The 23,166-nt window shown below is 60.1% G+C and overlaps 3 protein-coding genes across 4 annotated transcripts; 1 reads left to right on the top strand and 2 right to left on the bottom strand.

Moving 5' to 3' along the window:
• The first annotated feature begins 564 nt into the window (after positions 1–564).
• Positions 565–5,987, top strand: IL34 (interleukin 34). The gene is made up of 7 exons (XM_084215244.1): positions 565–648; positions 1,454–1,795; positions 1,889–1,992; positions 2,284–2,361; positions 2,449–2,622; positions 5,316–5,454; positions 5,554–5,987. The coding sequence occupies exons 2-7, from the start codon at positions 1,750–1,752 to the stop codon at positions 5,571–5,573; spliced, it is 561 nt and encodes a 186-aa protein (XP_084071370.1). The 5' UTR covers positions 565–648; positions 1,454–1,749; the 3' UTR covers positions 5,574–5,987.
• Positions 5,988–7,385: 1,398 nt separating this feature from the next.
• On the bottom strand, positions 7,386–9,835 carry LOC311159098 (C-signal-like; the record flags this gene model as incomplete). The annotated part of the gene is made up of 6 exons (XM_084214994.1): positions 7,386–7,499; positions 8,231–8,341; positions 8,456–8,614; positions 8,698–8,885; positions 9,120–9,171; positions 9,698–9,835. 6 exons carry the CDS (start codon positions 9,833–9,835, stop codon positions 7,386–7,388), a joined length of 762 nt encoding a protein of 253 aa, XP_084071120.1.
• Positions 9,836–10,985: 1,150 nt separating this feature from the next.
• On the bottom strand, positions 10,986–22,729 carry MTSS2 (MTSS I-BAR domain containing 2; the record flags this gene model as incomplete). Of its 2 annotated transcripts, none has more annotated exons than XM_084214974.1 (14): positions 10,986–12,458; positions 13,151–13,316; positions 13,412–13,588; positions 13,806–13,880; positions 14,618–14,828; positions 15,324–15,421; positions 15,498–15,605; positions 15,686–15,858; positions 16,555–16,629; positions 16,714–16,805; positions 16,980–17,064; positions 18,821–18,894; positions 18,999–19,060; positions 22,661–22,729. In XM_084214974.1, 14 exons carry the CDS (start codon positions 22,727–22,729, stop codon positions 11,686–11,688), a joined length of 2,238 nt encoding a protein of 745 aa, XP_084071100.1. In that variant the 3' UTR covers positions 10,986–11,685. The 2 variants fall into 2 exon arrangements, with proteins under 2 accessions (XP_084071100.1, XP_084071099.1); XM_084214973.1 differs by having other exon boundaries at positions 15,686–15,843.
• Positions 22,730–23,166: the final 437 nt, after the last annotated feature.

Here is a 23,166-nt window from a genome sequence, read left to right as displayed (position 1 = left end):
AGCGGAGGAGGCATTCACCATAGTTAGACCAGTACACATGCTGGTGTGGTGCAGCAAAGTACCCCGACGAGCAGGGAGGGACCCAGCAGGATGAGCCAAACATCCTGGGGATGCTCAGCTGGATGAGCTGAGCACACTGGGGGGTACCTTGGCTAGGTGAACTGAGCAGCTGAGCATCCTGGGATGCCCATCTTGGGCTCGTTGAGCACCCCCGGGGACATCTGCCTGGGACAGGGAGATACTCTCAAGGGTCAGCCAAGCACGCTGGGGACACCCATCTGGCTGAGCCGAGTACCCTGGGGACACCCAGCTGGGGCAGCAAAGCACCCCGAGCCAAACACCCTGGGGACACCCCAGCCTGGGCTACCTGCGTACCCTGGGGACTTCTTCTCCTCTCGCTTCCTACTGTGGGGACACACACCGGCTGGGGTAGCCGAGCACCCGCGACGGAGCGGGGCCGGTCTCTCCCCGGGCCGTACGGGGCGGTCGCTCGGTCCCCTCTCCCCGCCCGGCCCCCGGCCGCCGCCCCGCCCGCTCCTCGCGCCGCCGCCCCCCGCCCGCCTCCCGGGAAGCGCGGGCACGGCCCCGCCGCCGCCGCCGCCCGCGGGTGGACGCGTCCCGCGCCCGCGGCCCCGCGCGCCGCGCCAGGTGGGTCCGCGGAGCCTCGCGCGGGGGGCGCGGGGGGCGGCCGGGCAGCCACGGCCCCGCCTGGGGACGCGGTACGGGACACACGCACCCCGCGAGCCGGCCGTGTCTGCCTGGGGACATGCGGCAGGGGCACGGCACAGAGGTCCCTTCACTGGGGATTGTGGGTGGCACCCCTTTGCGCTGGGACACCGCACGGCGCCTTTGCGTGGGGGCACGGCGCGGCGCACGGCACGGCTGCTTTCCCTTGGGACATGGCATCGCATGTGGCCCCCCTGGCACCGGGACATGGTGTAGGGACGCAGATGGGGCCACTTCTGTGCTGGGATGGACAGCACATGGACACAGCACACCCTCCTTCGCAAGGGGACACGCTGTGGAACATGTGGCACAAGGATGGGCTATGATCTCCTTCCACGGCGCGGGGGCATGGCAGAGCCCCCCTCACACGGGTGCAGGGACACGACACCTCTGTGCGGGGACCCAGCATGCGGTGGCTTGGCCATTTCACTGGCCCTGTCCCCCACCGCTCCGCGGCTGAGGCCGGACTTAATCACCTCTGGGATAACGGGGCTGGGTTGATCCCCCTCCTCCCCTGGAAATCCCCTGAGGGTGTCATCAGGAAGCTCTGGTAGCCCGGCCCCAAGGGGGACGGAGGCATATACGGACGGCTCCACGGCCACCCGATGCTCACGCGGGGCTGTCCCTTCCCCGTGGCCCCCGGGGCTCGGAGCGGATGTCCTGCCTGGGGGCTGCAGCCTGGGCCCCTGCCTGCCCTGGGGCTGCAGCCGGGACTCTCTTCCCCCAGATTGCCTCCTGCAGTCCGGGGGTGCTCCTGCACCCCTGCAAACACATCCCTGCCAACACCCTGTGACGGCCCCGGGACCTGCTGCCTCCCTGCCACCAGCTGGAGAGGAGAAGCCAGCGGGGACTGCCGGGAAGGGGGACTAACCCCCCATCCATGGCAGGGAACAACTGCCCGGGGCTACCGGAGAGCAGCCAGTGCCCGGAGCCTACACCTGTCCCTTGTCCCCACACCATCCACGCCACTGCCCTGGAGGCTCCCGTTGAGCCCCAGCCATGTAGGCGCAGCCTGGGGCTCCAATGATGGCCACCATCAACATGCAGCAGGGCTACGCTGCCGTCCTATGTGAGTACAGCTGGGGGACAGGGGGCATGGCCCCAGGAGTCACCTCAGTGGGTGTCCCTGAGGGGGCTGATGCCACTGCCTTTGGCTGCCCAGGTGTCCTGGCTGTGCTGGGACTGGAGGCTGCGGCGCCGGGCGAATGCGAGCTCACCCGCCTGCTCCAGGACAAGCTGCAGTATGAGATGCGCCTGCAGTACATGGTAACCTCAGCTTGGGGAGGTGGGGGGACACATGGCATTGCAGGGCCCCAATTTGCTCCGGGGGGGTGATGGGTGGGGGGCAGCACCCATTGCTCTACAGCGGCTGGGTGCTGGGTGCTGTGTTTTTTACGAGGGACAATTTATGCCAAATTATGCCCAGGGCTACTTCTGCTAGGGGCTGACCACATCAAAGGCTTTTGCACCGGCTCCCCGGTGTCACACTAAGGCTGGCAAGGATATGCCCATTACTTTGCCCCTTGCCAGCCCCCATGCTCTTCCTTGCCTTTCCAGAAACATTACTTTCCCATCGACTACACAGTCCAGGTCCAGTATGAAGAGGTGCTGAGGCCGTCCAACATCACCCGCCTGGTAAGACGGTGGCAGGGGAGAGTCCCGTGATGGGAGCGCTCCAGGGACCCACGGGGGCTGCACGGCTCTCACCCTCTTGCCCTTCAGCGCAACGGGACAGTGTCGGAGGCAGCACTGCGGTACCTCTGGTTCCATGTCAGCTCCCAGGCCGTGCTGCGGATCCGTGAGGTGCTGCCAGAGAAGCACCCATCCTGGAAGTACACCCAGGAACTCTGCCAGCTCTTTGATGCCCTGGGCAAGGAGTACAGCAAGTACCGGCAGGTGAGGATCCCCTGTGGCGCCCCACGTCTCGCACTCGTGTGCTGGGAGGACATGCACTGAGCCCCGAGCACCGGGAGAGGACCACACGGGGCGTGTGGGTTCTGTGGAGGGGCTGACAGGGACAGAATACAAGACAGAAATTGGGAGCAGGGTGCGGGACCGTGGGGCAGCGCCTCAGATAAGCTGCACATCTGGCATTGGTGGTTCAGTGGTAGAATTCTCGCCTGCCACGCGGGAGGCCCGGGTTCGATTCCCGGCCAATGCAGCGGTTGTATTCTTTTTCTTGCCTGCAACCCCCTGGCTGACCTGGGGAGGGGAGAACGGGACTGTCACACACACCGACCTCCGTCACGGGGTGGCACCACCAAGGCCGGCAGTGGTGGGGGATCAGGCAGAAGGTGCCCATGAGTTCATCCCTGTTTTCCCGGTGACGGTTCTGCCTCTCTGCCTAAACTTCTGCTGCCTCGATGGAGGTACTGCTGCACCCCGAGACAGTTGCAGTTGTGTGCTGGATGTGGGTGGCCCGTCACGGCTGGGTCACCAATGTGAAGCCAAAGCGTGTCTGGGTTGTGCTGTGCCACGGGGCAGGTTGTGCAGCCCCTGGGCTGCTGAGAAGGGCTCCTTGCTGTAGGTGATGTGAGGCAGCGGGAGGGGTGTTGCCATGGGCTGGGGGCGGGTTATGAGAGCTGTGTTGGGGTGATTAGTGAGGGCGTTCAGAGGTGACAGGGCCTGTCCTCGGTGCTCTCAGCCCGCCGGGTTTGGGGCTGTGGGGGAGGGCCGGGAAGACTTGCACATCTGGCATTGGTGGTTCAGTGGTAGAATTCTCGCCTGCCACGCGGGAGGCCCGGGTTCGATTCCCGGCCAATGCAGCAGCTGTATTCTTTTGCACCCTGCTGTCCCTTGGTGGTTGCCAAGGTGCCCATGGAATGAATATTGCGGAGGGGCTCCCGTGGGTGCTCCCTTGGGCATCTCTGTAGAGGTTGCTCCCTCTGCATCTTCCCTCGGGGTCAACTCTGTAGTTTGTGTGAGTGCTCAGGCCCCACGGTGGCAGCAGCAGATCTGCCTGCAGTGTCCCTGGTGCAGTAAGAGAGGATGGCTGGGTGGCAGGGAGGGACATTGGCTCAATGACAGCAAGGGGTGCTATGTCGGTGGCAGTGAAGGTCCCGGGCTTAGGAGCAGTGGGAGGGCAGCTTCAGGTCAAGGGTGCCCAGGCCATGGAGGAAAATGGCAGCTGTGAGCAGTTCCATATCTGGCACATGTAGTTCAGTGGGACAATTATTGTGCTCCCCTCAAAAGCCAGGGTTTGGTTCCTCATCAGTGCAGCCCAGTGTCCTGACTTTCAACTCTGCAGCCCCCAGCCTCTCCGCCCGACTTGGGCTCCATGCAGCCATGGGTAGCCTGTGGCTAGGAGGTGCTGCTGCACCCCAAGGCAGAGGTGTTTGGGTGCTGGATGTGGGTGGCCCGTCACAGCTGTGTTGCCGATGTGAAGCCAAAGTGTGTCTGGGTTGTGCTGTGCCACGGGCAGGTTGTGCAGCTCCTCTGTGCAGAGAGGGAGCTTTGCTGGGTTGTGTGATGAGAGGGTTAACCGTGAGGGCTGCTGAGAAGGGCTCCTTGCTGGTGAGGCAGCAGAAGAGGCACTTCCATGAGCTGGAGCCGGTGTATCAGAGCTGAGTGTTGGGGTGCCCTTTGTGTGCGTCTGTGTGTGTGCTGTGCTCACAGCCTGCAGTGCCTGCCTGCGTTGCATTCACACTGCTGGATTTGGGATGGTGGGGCCGTGTCGGGACGGTTCAGATTGGTTGCACATCTGGCATTGGTGGTTCAGTGGTAGAATTCTCGTCTGCCACGCGGGAGGCCCGGGTTCGATTCCCGGCCAATGCACCAGCTGTGTTTTTTGGCACCCAGGGTCTCTGGGGGTACCATGGGGATTCCCCTGGGTGCCTGGAGAAATTACACACCTCTCTGGCACATCTTTCTTTCCCCCTGTGCGGATATGAGGAGTGATATTGTCGGTGGAACAAAACCAGGGCACATTGGTGATCCCCGGGGGACTTGGTGGCAGAGAGGGTCCATGGCTCACTGACAATGAGGGTTTCTGCTTTGGCGGCAGTGACAAGGGTCTTCGGCTCGGTGGCAGTGAGGCCCAGGGCAATCAGGCCTGTACGGGTCTGGGGGGGTGCTGCCACACCCAGAGGGGGCTGTGTTTGGGCACTGGATGTGGGTGGCCCGTCACGGCTGGGTCACCAATGTGAAGCCAAAGCATGTCTGGGTTGTGCTGTGCCACAGGGCAGGTTGTGCAGCCCCTGGGCGGAGAGAGGAAGTTTTGCAGGGTAGTGTGATGAGAGGGTTAACTGTGAGGGCTGCTGAGAAGGGCTCCTTGCTGTAGGTGATGTGAGGCAGCGGGAGGGGTGTTGCCATGGGCTGGGGGCAGGTTATGAGAGCTGTGTTGGGGTGATTAGTGAGGGCGTTCAGAGGTGACAGGGCCTGTCCTCGGTGCTCTCAGCCCGCCGGGTTTGGGGGTGTGGGGGAGGGCCGGGATGATTTGCACATCTGGCATTGGTGGTTCAGTGGTAGAATTCTCGCCTGCCACGCGGGAGGCCCGGGTTCGATTCCCGGCCAATGCAGCAGCTGCATTCTTTTGCACCCTGCTGTCCCTTGGGGGATTTTGGTGTCATCCTGGTGATCTGTCACTGCAGACAGACGTGGAAACTGTGGTGGCCGATCTGGTGAAGCTGATCCACAGCGCGGGCGCCGAGAGCCGGAGCAAGGCTGTGCGCCCCAAAGCTCTGCTGGACAACTGCCTCAAGGTCATGCGGATGCTCTACGGGGTGCCCTGTGAGTTGGGGGTCAGGGTGGGGGGCCCGACCCTGGGGAACACAGGTGCCACACAGGAGCAGCCTATCCCACATCATGGTACCTGTTCCCTCTGTTCAGGTCGGTGGGAATCCACCTAGCACTGTGGAAGACCCCTCACTCCACCCCTCACTGGACACCTCCTTGCCCTGGAGCCTTGGACGCTGCCTCTGCTCTGCTCCTCCCAGAGCCTCATGCGGGTTCCCCAGGAAGCTGCAAAGGTGGCAAAAACACCGCTACTTCCAGGACCAAACACAACCCTCTCCAGAGCTGTGGGACTGCTTATGGCTGTGGGATCTTGTCCATCCGAAATGTCTGCCACCCTTTGCATGGGTGTGGGGTCAGACACAGCCCCCTGTGGCAGGCAGCTGTTGTGGGGACATACAGCCCCCCCTGCCTGCAGGGCAGGTGAGGGCATCACCCTGTTTCTCTCCATTTGTATTTTTTCCTCAGCTTTGATTAAACACCAGTTAATTCTGTAGCATTGCAGCTCAGCTTCTGACTGGGCCCTGGGAGCCTCCAGCCTTACCCAAAATAAAGGACCAGCAAAGAGAACCCCTCTGCCTCCACTGCCTCCTCTTTTGGGGTGTCAGCCACCTCCCTCACTGCTGTGGGGGAGAGACTCACTCTGACAAACAGACCCCTGCCAAGCTGCCTCTGTCAGCCCCAGCTGCTTCTCCAGCAAGGAAACATCTGGATCTGTTTGTTGTGCTTGGTGGCGTGGTGCAGGCGGCACACTGGAGGCACTGGGGCTGCCTGGCTGCCTCCCCCCTTACAGCTTAGTTAATTACCTTCATCAGCTATTAGAGACCTTAATTGGTGTATTCATGGCTTAGGCTCATGAGTCAATGGGCACTGCGGCATGAGTGGAGGAACGTCTTCCTTCTCCTCCTCCTCCTCCTCCTCCTTTTCCTCCTCCCTAGTGATGATTCCTGTTTATATAAAGCTCACACAGAGCTCATATAAAACCACCAGTAGATCTACTGCTTGATAAGAGCTTTAACTAGAGGGACCCTGTCTCCTATCCCTGCTGGCTTTAACTGAGTCCCTGTGTGGTCCAGGGACCCACCTGGGGCTGAGCCCCAACCTCCCACTCCCTTGTGTCAAATGTGGGAATGATCCTTCATCCTCCTCCACGGTGGGGAAACTGAAGCTGTCCCTGCAAAATGGCCCCTGCCAAGCTCCCCAGAGCATCCCCACAGCAATGGGCTGTGTGTCCAGCCCCACTTGAGATATTGTGCATTTTCTTCTGATCCTTTTTTTGGGAGATGGCTTCAAAAATGACAGCTGAGAGCCTCTACAGGAAAGCACTCACAGGATCAAGAATGGGAGCCTGTTTACAATCTCCTGGTGTACCATGAGGGATGGATTCAGGGAAGGTCGGCCCAGGACGCCCTGCCCAGGTCTCAAAAGACATCTTTAGGCATGTGCTGAGACTTGGAAGATTTCCTGCTGTGAAACCCCCCAGCTGCTGGAACAGGAAGAACCTTTGCTGGCCTTGAACCAGCAAGAAGAACGCCTGGCAGCATCTTTGGGGTGGGCATGGAAAGGCCAGCTGGTTTTGGGGTGGGCAGCTCAGCAGGAGAAGGGCTGAGTTTGGGGGCTGCCTGGGTTGTCCTATAAGCAGTATGGCTTGTGGCCCTAGAGTGAGGATAGCCAGGGGGTTCTCCTGGCCCCAGGGGATGCCTTGGATTCAGGACCACACTTGGAGCACCCTTCCTTATGCTTCCCTAGCACAAATCAGCATCCCAGGCCAGGGGGACAGCGACAGCGAATCCAACACCCATCCCCCAATCTGTGCATCCCTGTTTCTATTCCCCTGCCCATCCTGCCTCCCACGACTCAGAGTGAGCCTGGAAATGGCAATTAATTGACTTTATTAATTATTTAAGCTCAGTGGGCAGATGCTGCTCTCACCAGGGCAGCCTCTGCCCTCTCCAGTCCCAGAAGGTGCCGTTGTTGGTGGCTGAGAGCTGAGCCAGCAGCTGCAGGACGCCCCGCACGCTCTCCTCCAGCGTCACTGGGCCCTGTCACACCCAAGGGCAAGGGAAAACGTGAGCCAGGATTCTCCATCCCAGCACCCCCAGTCCCACCCCTGGTATGGTGGAATGACAACTCTGGCTGGGCTGGTTTGGGAAAAACTGGAGATGCTCCAGCAGCCAAGGGATGTGGCTTTGCACAAGTTTATTGTCCCTCACTTGAGTGCTGTAAGGATGGAGGTTAATTTCTTCATCCCTAATTAAAAAGTGACTCGTTTGTCAGCCAGAGCAGGGTAAGGGACAGCTGAGTGCAGGACCGGGGTGCCCTCTGCTGACACAGCATCAGGATGGGAAAGGAATTCAAAAAGAGGGAAGAAATTGGGTGGTTGGGGGGAGCCCCTGTAATTGTCCCTTTGCTGCGGTGGCACAGCCACTGTGGGACCAAGGCACTGCATAGATGTGGGTGCCCAGGGAAGGGATGTCCATGGTCAAGGATGCCTCAGGAAGGGATGTTCATGGGAAAGGGATGTCCATGGGAAGAAATACCCTATGAACAAGGGATGTGCCCATGGGAAGGGATGTCTGTGGGAAGGAATGTTTCTGGGAAGGGATTTCTTTGTGAAAGGATGACCCTTAGAAGGGATGTTCATGGGAAGGGGTGGCTTTGGGAAGGGATGGCTTTGGGAAGGGATGCTCCTGGGAAAGGATGCCCCCAGGAATCCCCAGGATAACCGTGGGACCTTGCTGAGCTAGGACTCCGTGCGCCTCCCATCACTCACCATCCCCGGTTCCAAGGGAGGTGTCACATGTCCAGGATCCACAGACACGCAGAGGATCCCACTGCTCCCGTACTCCAGGGCCAGGCACTTGGTGAGCATGTTCAGAGCAGCCTGGGAGGACAAATCCCCCTCCTTACCATCATGATCTGGCAATGCCAGGGCCAGTGTGGGGGAAATGCCCGAGGAGATGACCCCAAGTTCCTCCCCATGCCCCAAGGGCAGTACCTTGCTGCAGCGGTAGCAGATGTCCTGCCTCTCCTCCCAAGCCTCCGCAACCTCGATGGAGCCCAGGATGCTGGAGATGTTGATGATGGCAGCTCTGCTGCAGCTCATCTCACGCTGCCTTTCGGCCTCAGCCGCCTCCTTCAGCAGGGGCAGGAAGGCCTGCAGGGGATGGGACCTCAGGCATCACCATCCTCCTCCTCCCTGTTTGCCGTGTTTGGGGCAGGGGTTGCCTGTGTCCTCACCTGGCTTGTCTGCAGGGGCCCGATGGTGTTGGTGGTGTAGACGAGGCTCATGTTCTCTGCTGTCTCGGTGGCCAAGGTGCTGCGGCGCGTGGTGCCGGTGTTGTTGATCAGGAGGTTGAGGCCAGCACTCCCCACCTCTGCCTGCACCTTCCTCACTGCTGCCTTGATGCTGTTGGGGTCTGTCACATCTGCAAGGGGACAGGAGCGTTTGGGGACAGGCTGGTGGCCATGATCCTGGCAAAATGCTGTAGGACGTGGCAGGAGGCAACTCCCAGCAACTGAGCATCCTCCTGGTCCCATCAGTGACCTGGTTCAGCCAAGCCAAACCAAGGGACCCACCTGCTTGGTGGCATTTCCCGTAGCCACCCACGGTTGCAATTAAATCCTGAGAAGCTTCATCCCTTTCCCGCCCCAGCACTTACCTAGAGGCAAGATCATGACGTTGGGAAAGCCCAAAGCCACCTCGTTAACAGCCTAGGTGGAGAAAACGGGGGAGGGGGTCACATGGGGAAGCTCATGGAAAGGGGGGGGTGGGGGGGGAGGGCTGCTGGGGAAGAGGGTGGCCCCTCATGTCACAGCTGACAGGTCACAACAAGACCCAGGGGCAGCGTTTTGGGGCGGGTCGCTGCTCCTGCTCGCTGCCTGGCTGAGAGCGGCAGCTTCAAAGCTCCCTCAGAGACGCCCCCGGCACGGGGGCTGCCAGCAACCCCCCCTGCACTCCCCATCATGCACCTGCACCAAGAGACTCAAAATAAATACATATTTAATACATACATAGGTATTTTTAATATTTAATACATATATGTGTATTTTTGGTTGTTTTTTTTTTTAAAAATATATATATATACACACACACACGTTTTTTTCCGTACCATTCACCGTTCAGGATGCTGACATTCAGCATCCCAATTTCAGGTGGGACTGTGGCATCCCCAGGTATCCATCCCAGAGCTGACTTCCCTCCTGTACCCCCCCCACCCCGTGGCAGTGCCCTCCCTACCTTGCCCTGGGGGTCCAGGCAAGCAGCGAAGATGTGCCGAGGCGGGCTGGGCTGCTCCAGCAAGCCCTTCAGCAGCCCCAGGCCCAGCCCCCCATCGCAGCCGGTCAGCAGGACACTGCCCACGCTGAGCCCCTCCATCCCCGCTGCTCTCCACAGCCGGTTGTGCTGCCCTAGTGAGATTTGGCAATCGGCCTCGATAATCCGGGAGGTGGCAACGCTGCGGGTGCTGCTGGGATGGGTGGAGGTGGGGGGCACCGCCTGCACCCCCTCTTCTGGAGGGGATGGGGCAGCAGGATGTTCTTCTGCATCCCAGGGTCACCCACCACCTTGACCGTGGGGTTGTTGCATTCTTCCATACCCCAAAACACTCACCCCCCTCAAGCCATGGGAACCCCAAAGGGGTGATGGTACCTTCTCACCTGTTCCCCATGACTGGGGTGACCCCAGAGAACCAGAAAATCCATAGGAGCACAGGCAAGGCTATTAATTACAGTACAACCTTTATTAATACTGGAATCTTCACAGTGCATTCGTTACTTGTAGCAGTGACTATGGAAAACGGGGGAGGGAGGGAAAGAGGGGAATTACCACCAGAAAAAAAAATTAAAATAAAAGACGGAATGAAAGAAAGAGAAAGAAACGTGGCAGAGGGACAGGGAGAGGGGAAGCGGCGGCAGAGGCGGGAACACGAGGGGGAAAAATAAATTAAAAAAAGAGAAAAGAATAAGGACCAAGTTAACAACAGCACCAGAAAAGTTACTTCAGTCGAAAGACAGGTCAGTTTTTTTTTCTTTTCCAAAGAATTTTTGTTTTCTGTACAAAATAAGAGACCCCCCCTCCCTCAAACCCAAACATTTGTCACTTGGCCTCAGCGGTTCTGGGAGGAGAAGGGGAAAGGGGGAGAACTAAATTGTTATTCCTAAGGAGGAGGGCTGGGGGCTGCGATGCGACAGACAGCGGGCGGCGGGGGCTATGTACAGCGGGGCCGGGGGTTGTGCTTTCCTCCAGCTGCCGGCAGAAAGCTGCTTTGCTTGGGGGGGCTGAGTCAAACCTCCTGTGCCTGGACCCCCTCAGAGCAGACCCTGCACAGGGTCTGTGGGTGCTGAGCGAGGGTGAGGGGGTTTGCAGGGGGTCCCAAGTGATCCTTGTAAGGGGGGTCAAAGTGGAGGTTCAGCATCCTCAGTCCCTGCCCCCTGGTGTCCCCCCAAGACAGAGGGGATTGCAATGCCTCTACCCCCAGCCCCCCTACCCTCTCACATGTCCCCCACTTCTTCTTCTTCTCCCTCTGCACCCCCAGCCTGTTGCTTCTGCCGCCTGGAATGAGGCTGAACTGTCCTGGCCCCAAGCAGGCAGCTGGGGGGAATGGGGCCAGGGCCCCCCACTCCTGGTGCTCCTGGTGCTCCATGGCTGCCACAGCCCTGCTGGCACCATCCTCTCCTGCTGCGGCTGGGGCCACCCGCCTGCGCCCGAGGGAAAGAAAACAGAGAGGAGAAGGAGAGCGAGAGGGGAACAGGAAAAGAGAAACAAAGGGAAAGAGGTGAAAAAAAGTGAAGGAAAAAAAAAAAGAGGAAAATAGAAGGGAGGAGAAAAACAGTAAAAAAGAAATGAAAAGGAAAAGAGTTGAAAAGAAAGGAAAAAAAGTTAGAAAGGAAAAGAAAAAGAGGACAAAAAGAGGAAAAGGAGAAAAATGGGAAATTGAAGAAAGTAAGAAAAGAGAAGGAAAAGTGACATAGAAGAACAAAAGAAAAAAAGCAGAAAAAATAGGAAAAAGAAGAGAAGAAAAGGAGAAAAAGAGGACCAAAGAGAGAGCAAGTGAAGTAAGGAGAAGGCAGGGCAGGAGGAGACAGAGGGGCAGGAAGCAGGGGGCAGCAGAGAGGGATGGGGCAGCAGGTGCCGGCGGGTGGGGGTCCCTGGGGAGGCGCAGCGGTTGCCCCGGGGGTCCATCGGCCACGGCGGGCACGTCCCCGTCCCCGCTGGCCGGGGCAGCATCACGATATCCGCGGGGCCGACCTGTCGTTGGTGACGGTCCTGCGCAGGCGCACCCCGCGCCGGATGGCCACCAGCATGTCTTCGGCCGGGGGGTCCATGGAGGCCGCGGGGGGCGGCGCGGGGGTCTCCTCGCCGGGGCCAGACCCCACGAGGGCGGTGGGGAAGGGGAACTGGCCTTCCCCCAGGGCGTGGGCGCCGGCCACCAGCTCCCCAATCTTCTCCACCAAACTGTGCCGGTTGGCAGCCAACTGTTGGTCCTCCTCTTCCTCAGCGGAGAGGTGCTGGCCGGCCCCGGGGTAGACAGAGATCTCCATGGCACCGCCACCCCAGGCGGTGTTGGGAAGGCTCAGCCGCTTGGGCGAAGCTTTGGCAAAATCCAGGGGGTTTGGAGAGGCATCGTCAGCATAGAAGACGCACTCTTCACTGCCCACCCGTGTAGGGCCGGCGTAGCCAGGGGAGTCGGGCACTGTGGGGGTCTTCACGGGGACGATGGGGGGTCGGATGGGGATGGGGCCGGCATTGGAGAGCGTACGGCGGACCGAGGGCTTGGTGGAGGGCGTGCGGCGGATGGTGGCCACCCCTGGGGTGGTGCCGGCCGGGAGGTTGGTGCCGGTGGGCAGCCCGGCGGTGGAGGCGGGACGCTTGGTCTGGATCATCCGCCGGTAGTTCTGGGCGATGTTGCTGTTGCGTGGGATGGTGGAGGACTTGTCGAAATCACTCTGGGGGTCACACTCCACGTCACCGTTCACCGAGTAGCAGTCGTAGTCGGAGCCTGGGGAGGGAGCAGCACGATCCGTGTGGCTGGGGGGCAGTGGGTAGCCAAGCTCAACCATGTCATTAAAGCCAGCCCCAGCCTCCTCCATCACAGCACAACAACAACCAAATTTAACGGCCATGACTGTCACATAACCACTACTGTCCCAATCACTGCTGGCACAACATGCTCCCCACCAAACCCAAACATCAGCACTGTAGGAAAGCACAGTCACCCCAGCCATCACACTAAAATTACAACCAAACCCAACTGTCACCATCACAACCACCCCAATCACAGCCATCACCACACGATCACAGCCAATCTCCGCTGTCACCACCACATGCTCATAACTGGCTCAGCTATCATCATGCCAACATCATGACAGACGTGGTTATTTGATCTCCAACTACCTACTCTGTTGCCATCACCTACCATCTGCCACCATCTCCATCTGTACTCAACCTCTGTGCACAGACACATCACCTGTTATGGCACCCGAGGCACAACTGCACCCACTGAACCCCAGCTAAGACCCAAATAACCAGGAAAACCTGTGGTTATTTGTGGCATCAGCCCCTACACAGTATGACCATAGCCCAATGCTATGACACCCAGCGCACACAACTGTGCCCAGGACAGGCTCTGCTGTGCCCATCCCCACTCTAAGTGCCATTTCAGGTGGTCCCAGGTACCTCCAGTGCCAGTACCTTGGGAAGGGATGGTGTCCTCAGAGCAGGAGGGGGTGGTGGTCTGTGTGCTGTAGCCACTGGAGTACTGCAGCGAGTCCCGGCTGCTCTTCTGGTGCTCCAAGCTCAGCCCACGGGTCAAGACCATGGCCAGGTCGCTGGCAGCAGGGGACACCTCCTCCCCATGCTGCTGGGGCAAAGGGCACTGTCAGCACCCTGGTTCCTCCTCTGGGAGTCCCCAGGAGCCCCCCACCTCTGTGCCCTCCCTGCTGCAGCTGGTACCTTGGCAGCAATTGTTGCTGGTGACATCCGGGGCCTGGGAGCATCCTCGGCACCGATGCCCGGGTACCCCCCGGCAGGAGAGCCCATCTCGGCTTCCCGCAGGTGCTCCACGCGGTCCTTGCGCCGCTGCAGGGTAGGGACCACCGGCTGGTCATAGGGGCTGGCCTTGGACCAGTCCTGCAACGGGCAAGGCATGCGGTTCATGCTGGTGACACTGGGACCAGGAGTGTGGCAGGAGAGGTCTCAAGCTGATGTCCCCCGTGTCAAGCCACGGGTGCTGCTCAGGATGCTCTGCCCCATGCAGGAAGGGAGGGGAGGGTCCGGGGCTGAACCCCATGAAGTGAGGGGGGAACCACGTGTGAAATGTAACCCTGGTGGGATGGCAAGGACTAACCGAGGTGGGGGAGCTGCACTCGCTAACTGACTGGCAGGTTTCGGATGCCTCTGAGGACGCCGAGCTGGAGGACTTCTGCTGTGCCGTGACGAGCCGAGAGCCGGAAGGTGAGAGAAGAGGCAGTTAGCAAGCAAAGCCAGAGCCATGACCCCGGTTAGAGCAGCACCCACAGCTCCCTGGCTGAGCGAGGCCCCCAGCCCCCCTCCCCTCTGGCGGTGGCTGCAGGATGGCGAGCAGAATGCGACCTTGGCAGCGGGGTCAAGAACTGGGATGATGCAGTGGCCCAACCCTTCCCCCTTCTCACCCCAAGCCATGCAGAGCCAAGAGGTATTTTGGGGAGCAGGGACCTTGCTGGGTTGGTGATGCAGAGGTTAGCATGGACAGGCAGGAATGGCAACCCCCTGGGGATCCTGAAGCATCCTTGGCACTGGGGATGGTGCAGCATGAAGGGGAAGCTTTGCTCCATGCTGCCATGTGGGTGGCACAAACTGGGTATTACGGGGCTGTGGTTATTGGGAAACACCCTGTTCTCCTGGCACAGGGAGAGGGATATCTGTGCCTCATCCCTGGGGGAATTCGTTGACAGGGTTTCTCTGCCATGTGGCCCAGGATGCCCACAACTACAGCAGGCACCCTCAATATTCCCAATATTTATTTCCCGTGATGCCAACACAGATGGAAATACTTCTGAGGGTGGGTCTCATCACCTCTGCACTGGTGCACCCTTGTGCTGCACCCAGCACCACCCACCCATTCTATGGAAGAGAAAACTGAGGCATGGAGGTTGGCAGCACAGACCACACTCCCTGTACCTGGCTGGTGATGTCCGAGGGCATGGGGGAAGGTGGTTTGGAATAAGCGGCGTCCTGGGAGATGAAGCCGGAGTCGTGGGAGGAGACGCTGGAGAGGCGGGTGGCGGCGGCGGGGGGCTGCGCCAGGCTGCGGTAGCGATAGGTGGAACTGGGTGAGCAGGTCTGAGCCCCGCCGGGCCACGCCATGCCACCCTTGGCACTGCTAACGCTGCTGGGGGGGCGCCGGGGGGACGGGGACACGCCGGTGGGGAGGACAAAGGAAGGAAAAGAGAATTTAAGACAGAGGTTCGGAGGCGGCAGGATGGCCAGCGCCCTGCCACACATCCCAACCTGGGGAAACTGAGGCATGTAGTCCTGTGGGGGTGTCCCTTTGCCTCCTGGGGTGGCCCTGCGGCAGGGAACAGGCTGGGGGACATGACAGAGGTGGTATGCTTGCCCCCAGACACCCATGCACGGCACACATCATCCCCAGACCCTGGAGGACAGGGCATGTGTTGGGCCCCCATCCTGCCCATAGGTCTACCAACCCTGCCCAGTGCACCAAGACCTCCACAATAACGGGAGCCACCTGCCCATACGGACATGAGAAGGTGGACATGCACCTTGTGAGCATCCCCAAAGGCCGTAAGCATCATTAACCACTGAGGTTAACGAAGAGGGCTGGATTTCCTGGCTGTGGTTGGGTGTGGAGCCCACCTCACCATACCTGCACATGCTGGACTTGCGGGAGCTGGAGCTGCTGGGCGAGGATGGGGGTGTCTGGTAGGACCAGCTGTAGTCAGAGCCCTTCAGGTCCTTGATCACCTGCAGGAAAGATGGGGTCTAAGTCGCTGCAAAGATGCCTCCCTGCTCCCCTGATCCCTGACTTGCCCCTACTGACCTGCTCACTGGCGGGGGGCAACTTGTGGGGCTCAGCAGTGAGCACCACCAGGTCCTCGATGATGCCCTGCAGGTGGGTGATCTCTCCCAGCATGGTGAGCTCCCCGTTCTGAGGGCAGACAAGAGAGAGCATCGGCATTCACTGGGCAGAAGGAACAACCCTTGACCCTCCCAGCCCCCAACACTCACCACCACGGGCTGCAGGAAGGTGATGAAGGTGCAGAAGCGGCCCCGCTCCTCGATGAGGGCTTTGCGGACCGCCTGCTTCTCTGTCTCCTCCAGCAGCAGGTACATGTCATTGACGTCCTGCAGCGCGTTGTCCAGCTGGGGCTGCAGGTCCCCCTTCCCTGAGAGATGGGGCACTGTCAGTGCTGGGCTCCCCTGACACCCTCCCCAGGCTGTTGGCGGTGCCACTGCCAAGCCGAGGCCATTCCCCCAGCTTGGGGACATCACCCCATCCTCACATTCCAGCACATACCATAGGTCTCACACTCTGCCCATCTCCCTGGAAGGTCCAGGAACACCCTCACCCCACAGCAGCCCTGGGCAGGGGGCTTCTCTGCCACTCCATCCCCATTCCTGGCACTTGGGACCAGAGGACCCCTTGGGCTGCCAAACGGTGAGTCTGGCATTGCCTCAGGATATGGGGTGCAGGCTAAGCTAAGCTAAAAGCAGGGTGAGGGTGGGAACAGGGATGGACGGACGGACAGACAGACAGAGGCTGGGGAGACTGGGGGAAGTAGATGAGGAAGCAGAGAAGGGGCCGGTGGTGGGGGGCAGCGGTTCACTTACCAAGTAGCTCTACAGGAAGGATGTGGAGGGGAGGGAAGAGAGAAGGAGACAGAGAAAACGTGTGAAAAGAGGCCGAAGGCTGGGGCACATGCCCCGCCTCCCTGCCACCCCCGGGGCCGTGCTGGCACCTCCCTTTCTACAGGGGGGCAGCAGGACCCCCCTAGTGCCCACCCCCTGGTTGGCAGTGCCACAGCCGGGATACCGGCCCTGGCTGGGGGTGCTGCGGAGGGGCTGGTGGGGGCACCCCCCAGGAGACCCCCCCTCACCTTTGCGAGCCTTTTTCTGGAGCTTGAGGGTGTCAGAGGACTTTTTCTTGATCTCATGGCGTGCTCGCTTGTACTCTGGGGGTGCAGAAGTGCGGTCAGAGGGGACCCCTGCCCACCAGCGCAGCCACCCTGCACGGATCCACCCTGTCCCCCTCGTACCTTTCGCATGGTCCTTGTCCAGCTGATTGGCAGTTTTCTTCCAGTCCTCAATCCTGTCCTGCAAAGGGTTGATCAGGCTCTCCATGAGGGCACTGGAGCAGGCAGAGAGAAGCAGAGTGTGGGGGAGCGCTGGAGCCAGGGAGGAGCCATTCCCCCATCCATGCCCAGCCAGCACCCAGCATCCCCTCCTTCAGCGAGGGAATGAGCCTGGCCAGGCGTGTCACCACCAGCACCCCGGCTTTGGAGCTGGTCCCGGTCCTGCTTACTTGGTGAACTGCCGGAGCTTGGCCTCGATGCTGCGGTGCCGCATGCACATGCGGGTCAGCGCCGAGCCGATGTCCCTCGTGGCACCTGGGGGGGAGCAAAGTGCTGCTGATGAAGGGCAGGGACACCCCCACACCAGTCCCAGCCCAGTTTGTACAGTGGGAGCAGGGTGGCTCGTGACAGGGACAATCAGCGCTGGGACGCACTGGGTACACTTTAGGCAGGGGGTGGCTTGTTTTGTCCAACGATAAATCCAGAAGATAATGAAATAATCATCATCCACTAACTAATACCTGAAACACTAAATATCTCTTCTGAAGGCTTTGAAATTAGAACCTGCTCCCATTTTTTCCTGGTTTGTCTTAAATTTGGCGCTGGGGATGCAGGGAAGGGAGGAGATGAGGTACCCTGGCTTAGTTCCAGGCAGTCAGCTCTGTCCCACACCTCCAGGCACAATCCCGAGTGGATAAAAAGGGAGTCCAAACTCCTGGTGGGGGATATTTGCCAGCAGCAGATAGCAGGAGCATGCTTTTTAGGTGAAACCGCGGAAGCCTAAGGATGGCCACATGGTGGCAGTGCTGCTGGCAGTTCCCACAAAAAACGGAAATCAAAAATCCTTGGGTGCAAACTAAGGAGTGACATTCAGTCTTTCTCTCCCCTAAAAAAGCCTCCAAAAAGCCTCCCACCCCTTTGCAGGAGTTTTGGATGTCCCTCAGTCTCCCAGTGCTATGGAATTAGGGGAACCCATGGGCCACGGCCTTCTCCTACACTGGGGTAGTCTCCTAAGCCAGCTCCTAATGCTCTTATCCCAGCTCCTGCTGCTTCTAATCCGATTCTCATGCACTGTGTGCAAGGGCAGCAGCCAGCCCCCACCCAGTGCCTCAGTTTCCCCATGCTGCTGCTCTGCTGCCCACCCCCCGAAAAAGCCCTGCAGGTATAGCAGCACTACAGGGTGACACTGACTCCTCTGGTGCTGGTCTCCAGCTGTCCCCAGCATCGCTCCTGTGCCTCCTCCTTGCTTTGACTGCCCAGGCTGACAGGGAGCTGGAGGAGCCCTAATCCCCTTGGTGCAGTGGGCTAGTGGGTTTGGAGGCAAAGCTGATCCTGGCTCAAGCTGCTGCCTCCACCTCCTCCTCCTCCTCCTCGCGTGGCTCCAGATGGCCTGGATGCCGCCAGTCTGCAAACCAGCCCAGGACCATCTGCTTGGCAGAAGCCAGGCAGTGGGAAGTGGCTCCTTGTTGCCAGCGGGCACCTGGAGAGGGCCCGGGGATCCTTCCCCTGCACTCCCCAATAGTATGGGGACCCCACATGCAGCCTTGGCTCTCCAGTCACCTCCCTGGTGAGTTAGGGTTTGTCCCCAGAACGGTGAAGCTCCGACTCCTGAATCTCCCTCTAGCTAATTCCCCTTCACTGGAGACACCCGAAGCAGCTGAGGCCCCCCTGGGAACTTCCCAGATGGGTGCCAAGGACAAGGAAGGTGGATTCTGCATCCTGGGGGGCAGAGATGGGTGCAGGAGACCCTGACGTGGGGCTGAGCCACCCTGAATGCCCCAGCCCCACCAGAAAATGTGGCTAAGCACCCATGGGTGGTGAGGAGCAGCACCCACATGGGTGCCCACCTCCTTCCCCCTCCCCACTCCATTCTTCCAATGCTGCTTCCCAGGGAATGCACCATGCACCATGGTGTGGGAACAGGCTGGACATCTCTCTGCAGATGGTGACGCTACTGCTTGAAGTCTGCCCCAGAAATGTGGGCAGGGCACACCCCACAGGGGACACTCACCACCTGTCCCTCCACCCAGACAAGCCTGGGGATGCCCACCCTTAGGAGAGAGGCCCCTACCTCGGGTGTTGGTGGCCATGTCGGCCACTTTCTGGAAGGCATCCAGGAAGGCAACTGCGGCCAGCACCGTGGTCCTGAGGCAGAGAGAGTGAGGGGGGAGCTCGGTGGGTGTGGGACACCTGGGATGCCCCCACAAGCAGGGGGGGCCCCCATGTCCCATCCCCCTTTGGCCACTCACCTGAGCTGGGAGTGCAGCTTGGTGGCCTTCGAGTTGAAATCCTCCCATATGGGGTAGGAGCTCTGCAAGGAGGAAGGGTGATGGTGAGAGACAGGGACCCTCACCCCCTGCACTGCTTCCCCAGTCAGGGCAGGTCCCTCCTTCACTGGTGCAGAGAGACAGGGCAGCTCAATAGCTTCTCTGATGGCTAATAAAGGCTAAGCACAACTTTTTTCCCTCCTGATTTTTCCCTTTCCAGTCTGGCCACCCAAACTTATAGACCATGGAGATCTCAGGATTTTGCATGATTTCTTCCTCATTAAGGGCATGAAATGAAAAATCTTTAGGACTCTGGCCAGCAGTAGAGGAGACACCCCCAGCAGCAGCTTTCCCCCAAAGCACTGATGGCCAAACCCACCATCATGGAGAGCTCCAGTCCCACAGACGGGAGCCCCAGTCCTCACCTCCCCTGAGCCCAAGGACCAACAGGGCAGGAGGGGAGGTCGGGGTCCCCAGAGCCCTGAATGGGGAAGTTGTGTGGGGACAGGGACAGGGCACAGGTGCTTGGGAGGCCACCCCAGTGCTGTGCCAATGAGACCACTCCGGTGCCATCCTGGCAAGACCATTCCCACTGCCCTTGTGGCGAGGCTGTTCCAGGGCTGTCCTGGTGCAATCATCCCAGTGAGGTCATCCCAGGGCTGTGCTGCTGCCACCATCCCAGCAAGGCCATCCCAGTGCCACTGTTTCAACAAGGCTATCTCAGTGCTGTCCCAGTGAAGCCAGTTCCAGTAGACCATGCTGCTGCCATTCCAGTGAGGACTCTCCCAGTAATGCCAGCTGCAGTGCCATCCCAGCAAGGCCATCCTGGTGCCATCACAACAAGGCTGATCCTGATCCTCCATACAGCCAGGTTATCCCAGTGTCACCAACCCAGCAAGGCCAGTCCATGTTGTCCTGGTGAGATTAATCCTGGTGCTGTCTTGGCAAGGCCATCCCGGTGTCACCCTTGCATGGCCAGTACCGGTGCCATCATTCCAGTGAAGCTGTCCAGGTGCCACCATCCAGACAAGGCCATTCCAATGCTGTTGCAGTGAAGCTGGTCCCAGTGCTACTATCCCAGCAAAGCCATTCCAGTAGGGCCAGTCCTGGTGTCATCATCCTGGTGTAGTCATGCTGGCGCTGCTATCCTAGCAAGGTCAATCCTGGTCCTGTTGTCCCAGTGACAAAATCCCGGTGCTATCCTGGTGTCACCATCCGATGGCAGTGACAGGCATCTGTAAACTCCCCTAGGGCAGCCACCAGGCTGGGATATGTACCTTACCACACATCCCCATGGGCACTATGGCTTGGTGGCAGCTTTGGGGACACGGTTTGCACTGAGGGGGTGTGAGACCAGCCCAGCATTTTTTGGGACCATGAAAGCCCCTATTTCCTCATGAGCCAGCAAAGAAAGGATTTGAGGGTGCCACTTCACACATCACTGGTGGCAGTGACCCCCTAGTTGTGGGTCCCCAGGGACTGTCATTGCCAGAGGGCTGGGCCACCATTCCTGGGCCACTGGCTCTGTGCCACCTTCCTTGGCCACCCTGGGTAGGGCAACTGAGGCTCCCCTGTAGAAGGGAGCAGGTTGTGATGCTCCCAAACCCCTGTGATGCCAGGCATGAGGAGGATGGGGAAGAGGACAATGGGCACAAGGACATGCCAAGGTCACTCAGGGACACTGAGCACACGAGGAGAGGCAACAGGAATGAAGCCAGCTTAGGGACTGTCACCAACCAACAAATTCTCCCCACCACAGGCCAAGGGGTGCTGAAATAGCCATCCACCACCAAAATAAGGTCCCTCTGCCCTCTGACCAGCAGAGGGGTCGCAGCCATAGGATCATAAGCACATCACTACCCTTCAATGCCAGCAGTTCTACAAGCAGAGTTACTTGTCCCCCAGTGCCCGTGCCAGGACACCCACATGGCAGGGAGATGGGGACAACACACCCTCAGGTGCCACTGGCACTCGGTCAGGGCTGTGCAGGGCACAGGCTGAGGCCAGCTGTAGTGTGGTGGGGTTTTCCGCCTTTTTCATAATTTTTCTTTAACCTTTCCTGCCTTCAAATGGCATGAAACTGACTCCAGCCTGGTCTCCTCGGGTGAGGGGTTCCCAGCCCCACCACATCCGGATGGTGCTGGGCATGGCCCTGGAAAGTGACACCTCTGGGCTGGCTTATCCCCTCTGAAGCCTCAGCAGGGGAATGGGGAAACTGAGGCAGGGGCTGCCCCAACCTCCCCCTTGGGAGTGTAGGACTCAGCCAGGCTGCCTGGAGAGGGTGGCTGGGGTGAAGGCTTTTGGGGGAGGGAGCTGATCACCCCAGCACCCGTTTTGCACCAGCCCTGGATGTCTCTGCCCTGGGGAGAGTTGGGATTTTCTCCCTGGAGCTTTTCTCCCAGCCCTGAGCCAGAGTCCGGCTGCAGAGCCACCACTGCCCCTCGAAGGGGTTAATCTCCTTCCCAGCAAGGCTTTTATTTTTTTTTTTTATCCCCCCTCCCCTGCTTTGGCAATGACAGCATTGTCTGGACGGGTCTGCAGCATGAAGAGAGGAAGAGGAGGAGGAGGAGGAGGAAGAGAGCATTTGTCTCCCAAAAATTACTAGGGCTAAACCCCAGTGCTGGAGCTGGCTGTGGGAATTTCGGTCCCCCGAGATGAAGAAACATGGCTGGTCCTCTCCTCCCCACTCGGCCCCTGGTCAGAAATGCCCCCCAGCATTTTTAATGTATTTTTTTGAAAAGAAAACAAACAATCAAAATGTTTTTTTTTAAACATGGCCCCATCCTGCTCCCAGGGAGGGTGGAGGCAATATCCTCTTCCCGGGTTAGGAAATGGGATCAAGGAGCTAGGGGACCTTTTTGTTCCACTGGTGTCAAGCTCACTGGGTCTGAGAAAAATCCAGGCTGGGCATGGGGCAGGGAGGACAGGGACAACATGATGCCTGAAGCGGGTGGCAATGCCCGGTGTGGGGCCAGTGGTACCTGGCAGGGATGCCTGGTCTGTGTCACCCGACGAGAGGCTCAGGCACCCAGGGATGGATACAGGGCTGATACGGAGCCAGGATCCCCAGGATGGGCTACAATGCCCAGTGCAGGGCCCCGATGCATATTATGGGGTTGATGCAGGGCTCTGGCATGCAGTCTGAGACTTTGATGCCCAACATGGTGCTCTGATACCCAGTGAAGGATAACAGGGCAGATATAGGGCTGCACCACCCAGAACGGGGCTCTGATAGCCAGTGACGGATCCGGGGATGATGTGGGGCTGCAATCCCCAGGATGGAGCTCCAATATCCAGCGCTGGATATAGAGATGATGGGGGGCTGCGATCTTCAGGGCTCCATGCCCAACACAGAGCTCCGATGCCCAGTAAGGGGCTGATGTGGGGCTCTGGGAACCCGTGCCGGGCTCTGACAGCCGATGTGGGACCCCGACACTCGCTGTGGGGCGGATGTTCGGGCTCCGATACCGCATGCGGGGTTCCAATCCCCATCTCGCGGCTGGGCAGCAGAGCCTCGGTACCCATCGCGGGACGGGCACCGGCGGCAGCGCGGGGGCTGCCTGGGGAAGCCGGGTGATGGGGGGATGATGCGGGGGGAGCGCTGTCACGACAGCGAAACCGGGGAGCGGGGGGGAAACCCCTACCTTCATGTCGTTGATGATGGCTTGGAAGAGGCCGCCAAGGGCTCCGCACTCCTTCTCCGCCGTCTCCATCGCGGCGCTGCGGCAGCCCGGGGCGGGCGGCGCCGCCGGGGGAGGCCGCGGCGGCGGGCCAGGCTCAGCGGCGGCGGGGGGCGGGCGGCGCCCGGGCGGCGGCGGCGGCGGGGGGGGCACAGCGGCGGAGCGGCGGCGGAGCCGGGCGGGGCATCGCCCCCCTGCCTCCCTCCCTCCCTCGCCCTCCGCGGGTGCTGCACGGACCCGCCGCCCCCTGGCAGCGGCGCGGAGCGGGGCGCGGAGCGGAGCGGGGCGCGGGGAGCTCCGGCCCGGGGCGGTGGCGGGGGCGGGGCGGGGCGGGCGCTGCGCGGCACATGCGCCGCCCGCCGCGGGGCCGGGGGCTGCGGGGCGGGGGGATGATCGGGGTCAGCTCCAGGGATGCTCCGGGAGCCGCTGCGGGCTACCCGGAGGATGCGCAGGGATGACGGAGCGGGGGC

The sequence above is a fragment of the Fringilla coelebs genome (assembly GCF_963513975.1).
Source record: "Fringilla coelebs genome assembly, chromosome: 14".
Classification (NCBI taxonomy): Eukaryota; Metazoa; Chordata; class Aves; order Passeriformes; family Fringillidae; genus Fringilla; species Fringilla coelebs.
The sequence above is the reverse complement of the archived record's forward strand: the minus strand, read 5'-3'. Positions and strand labels throughout refer to the sequence as shown.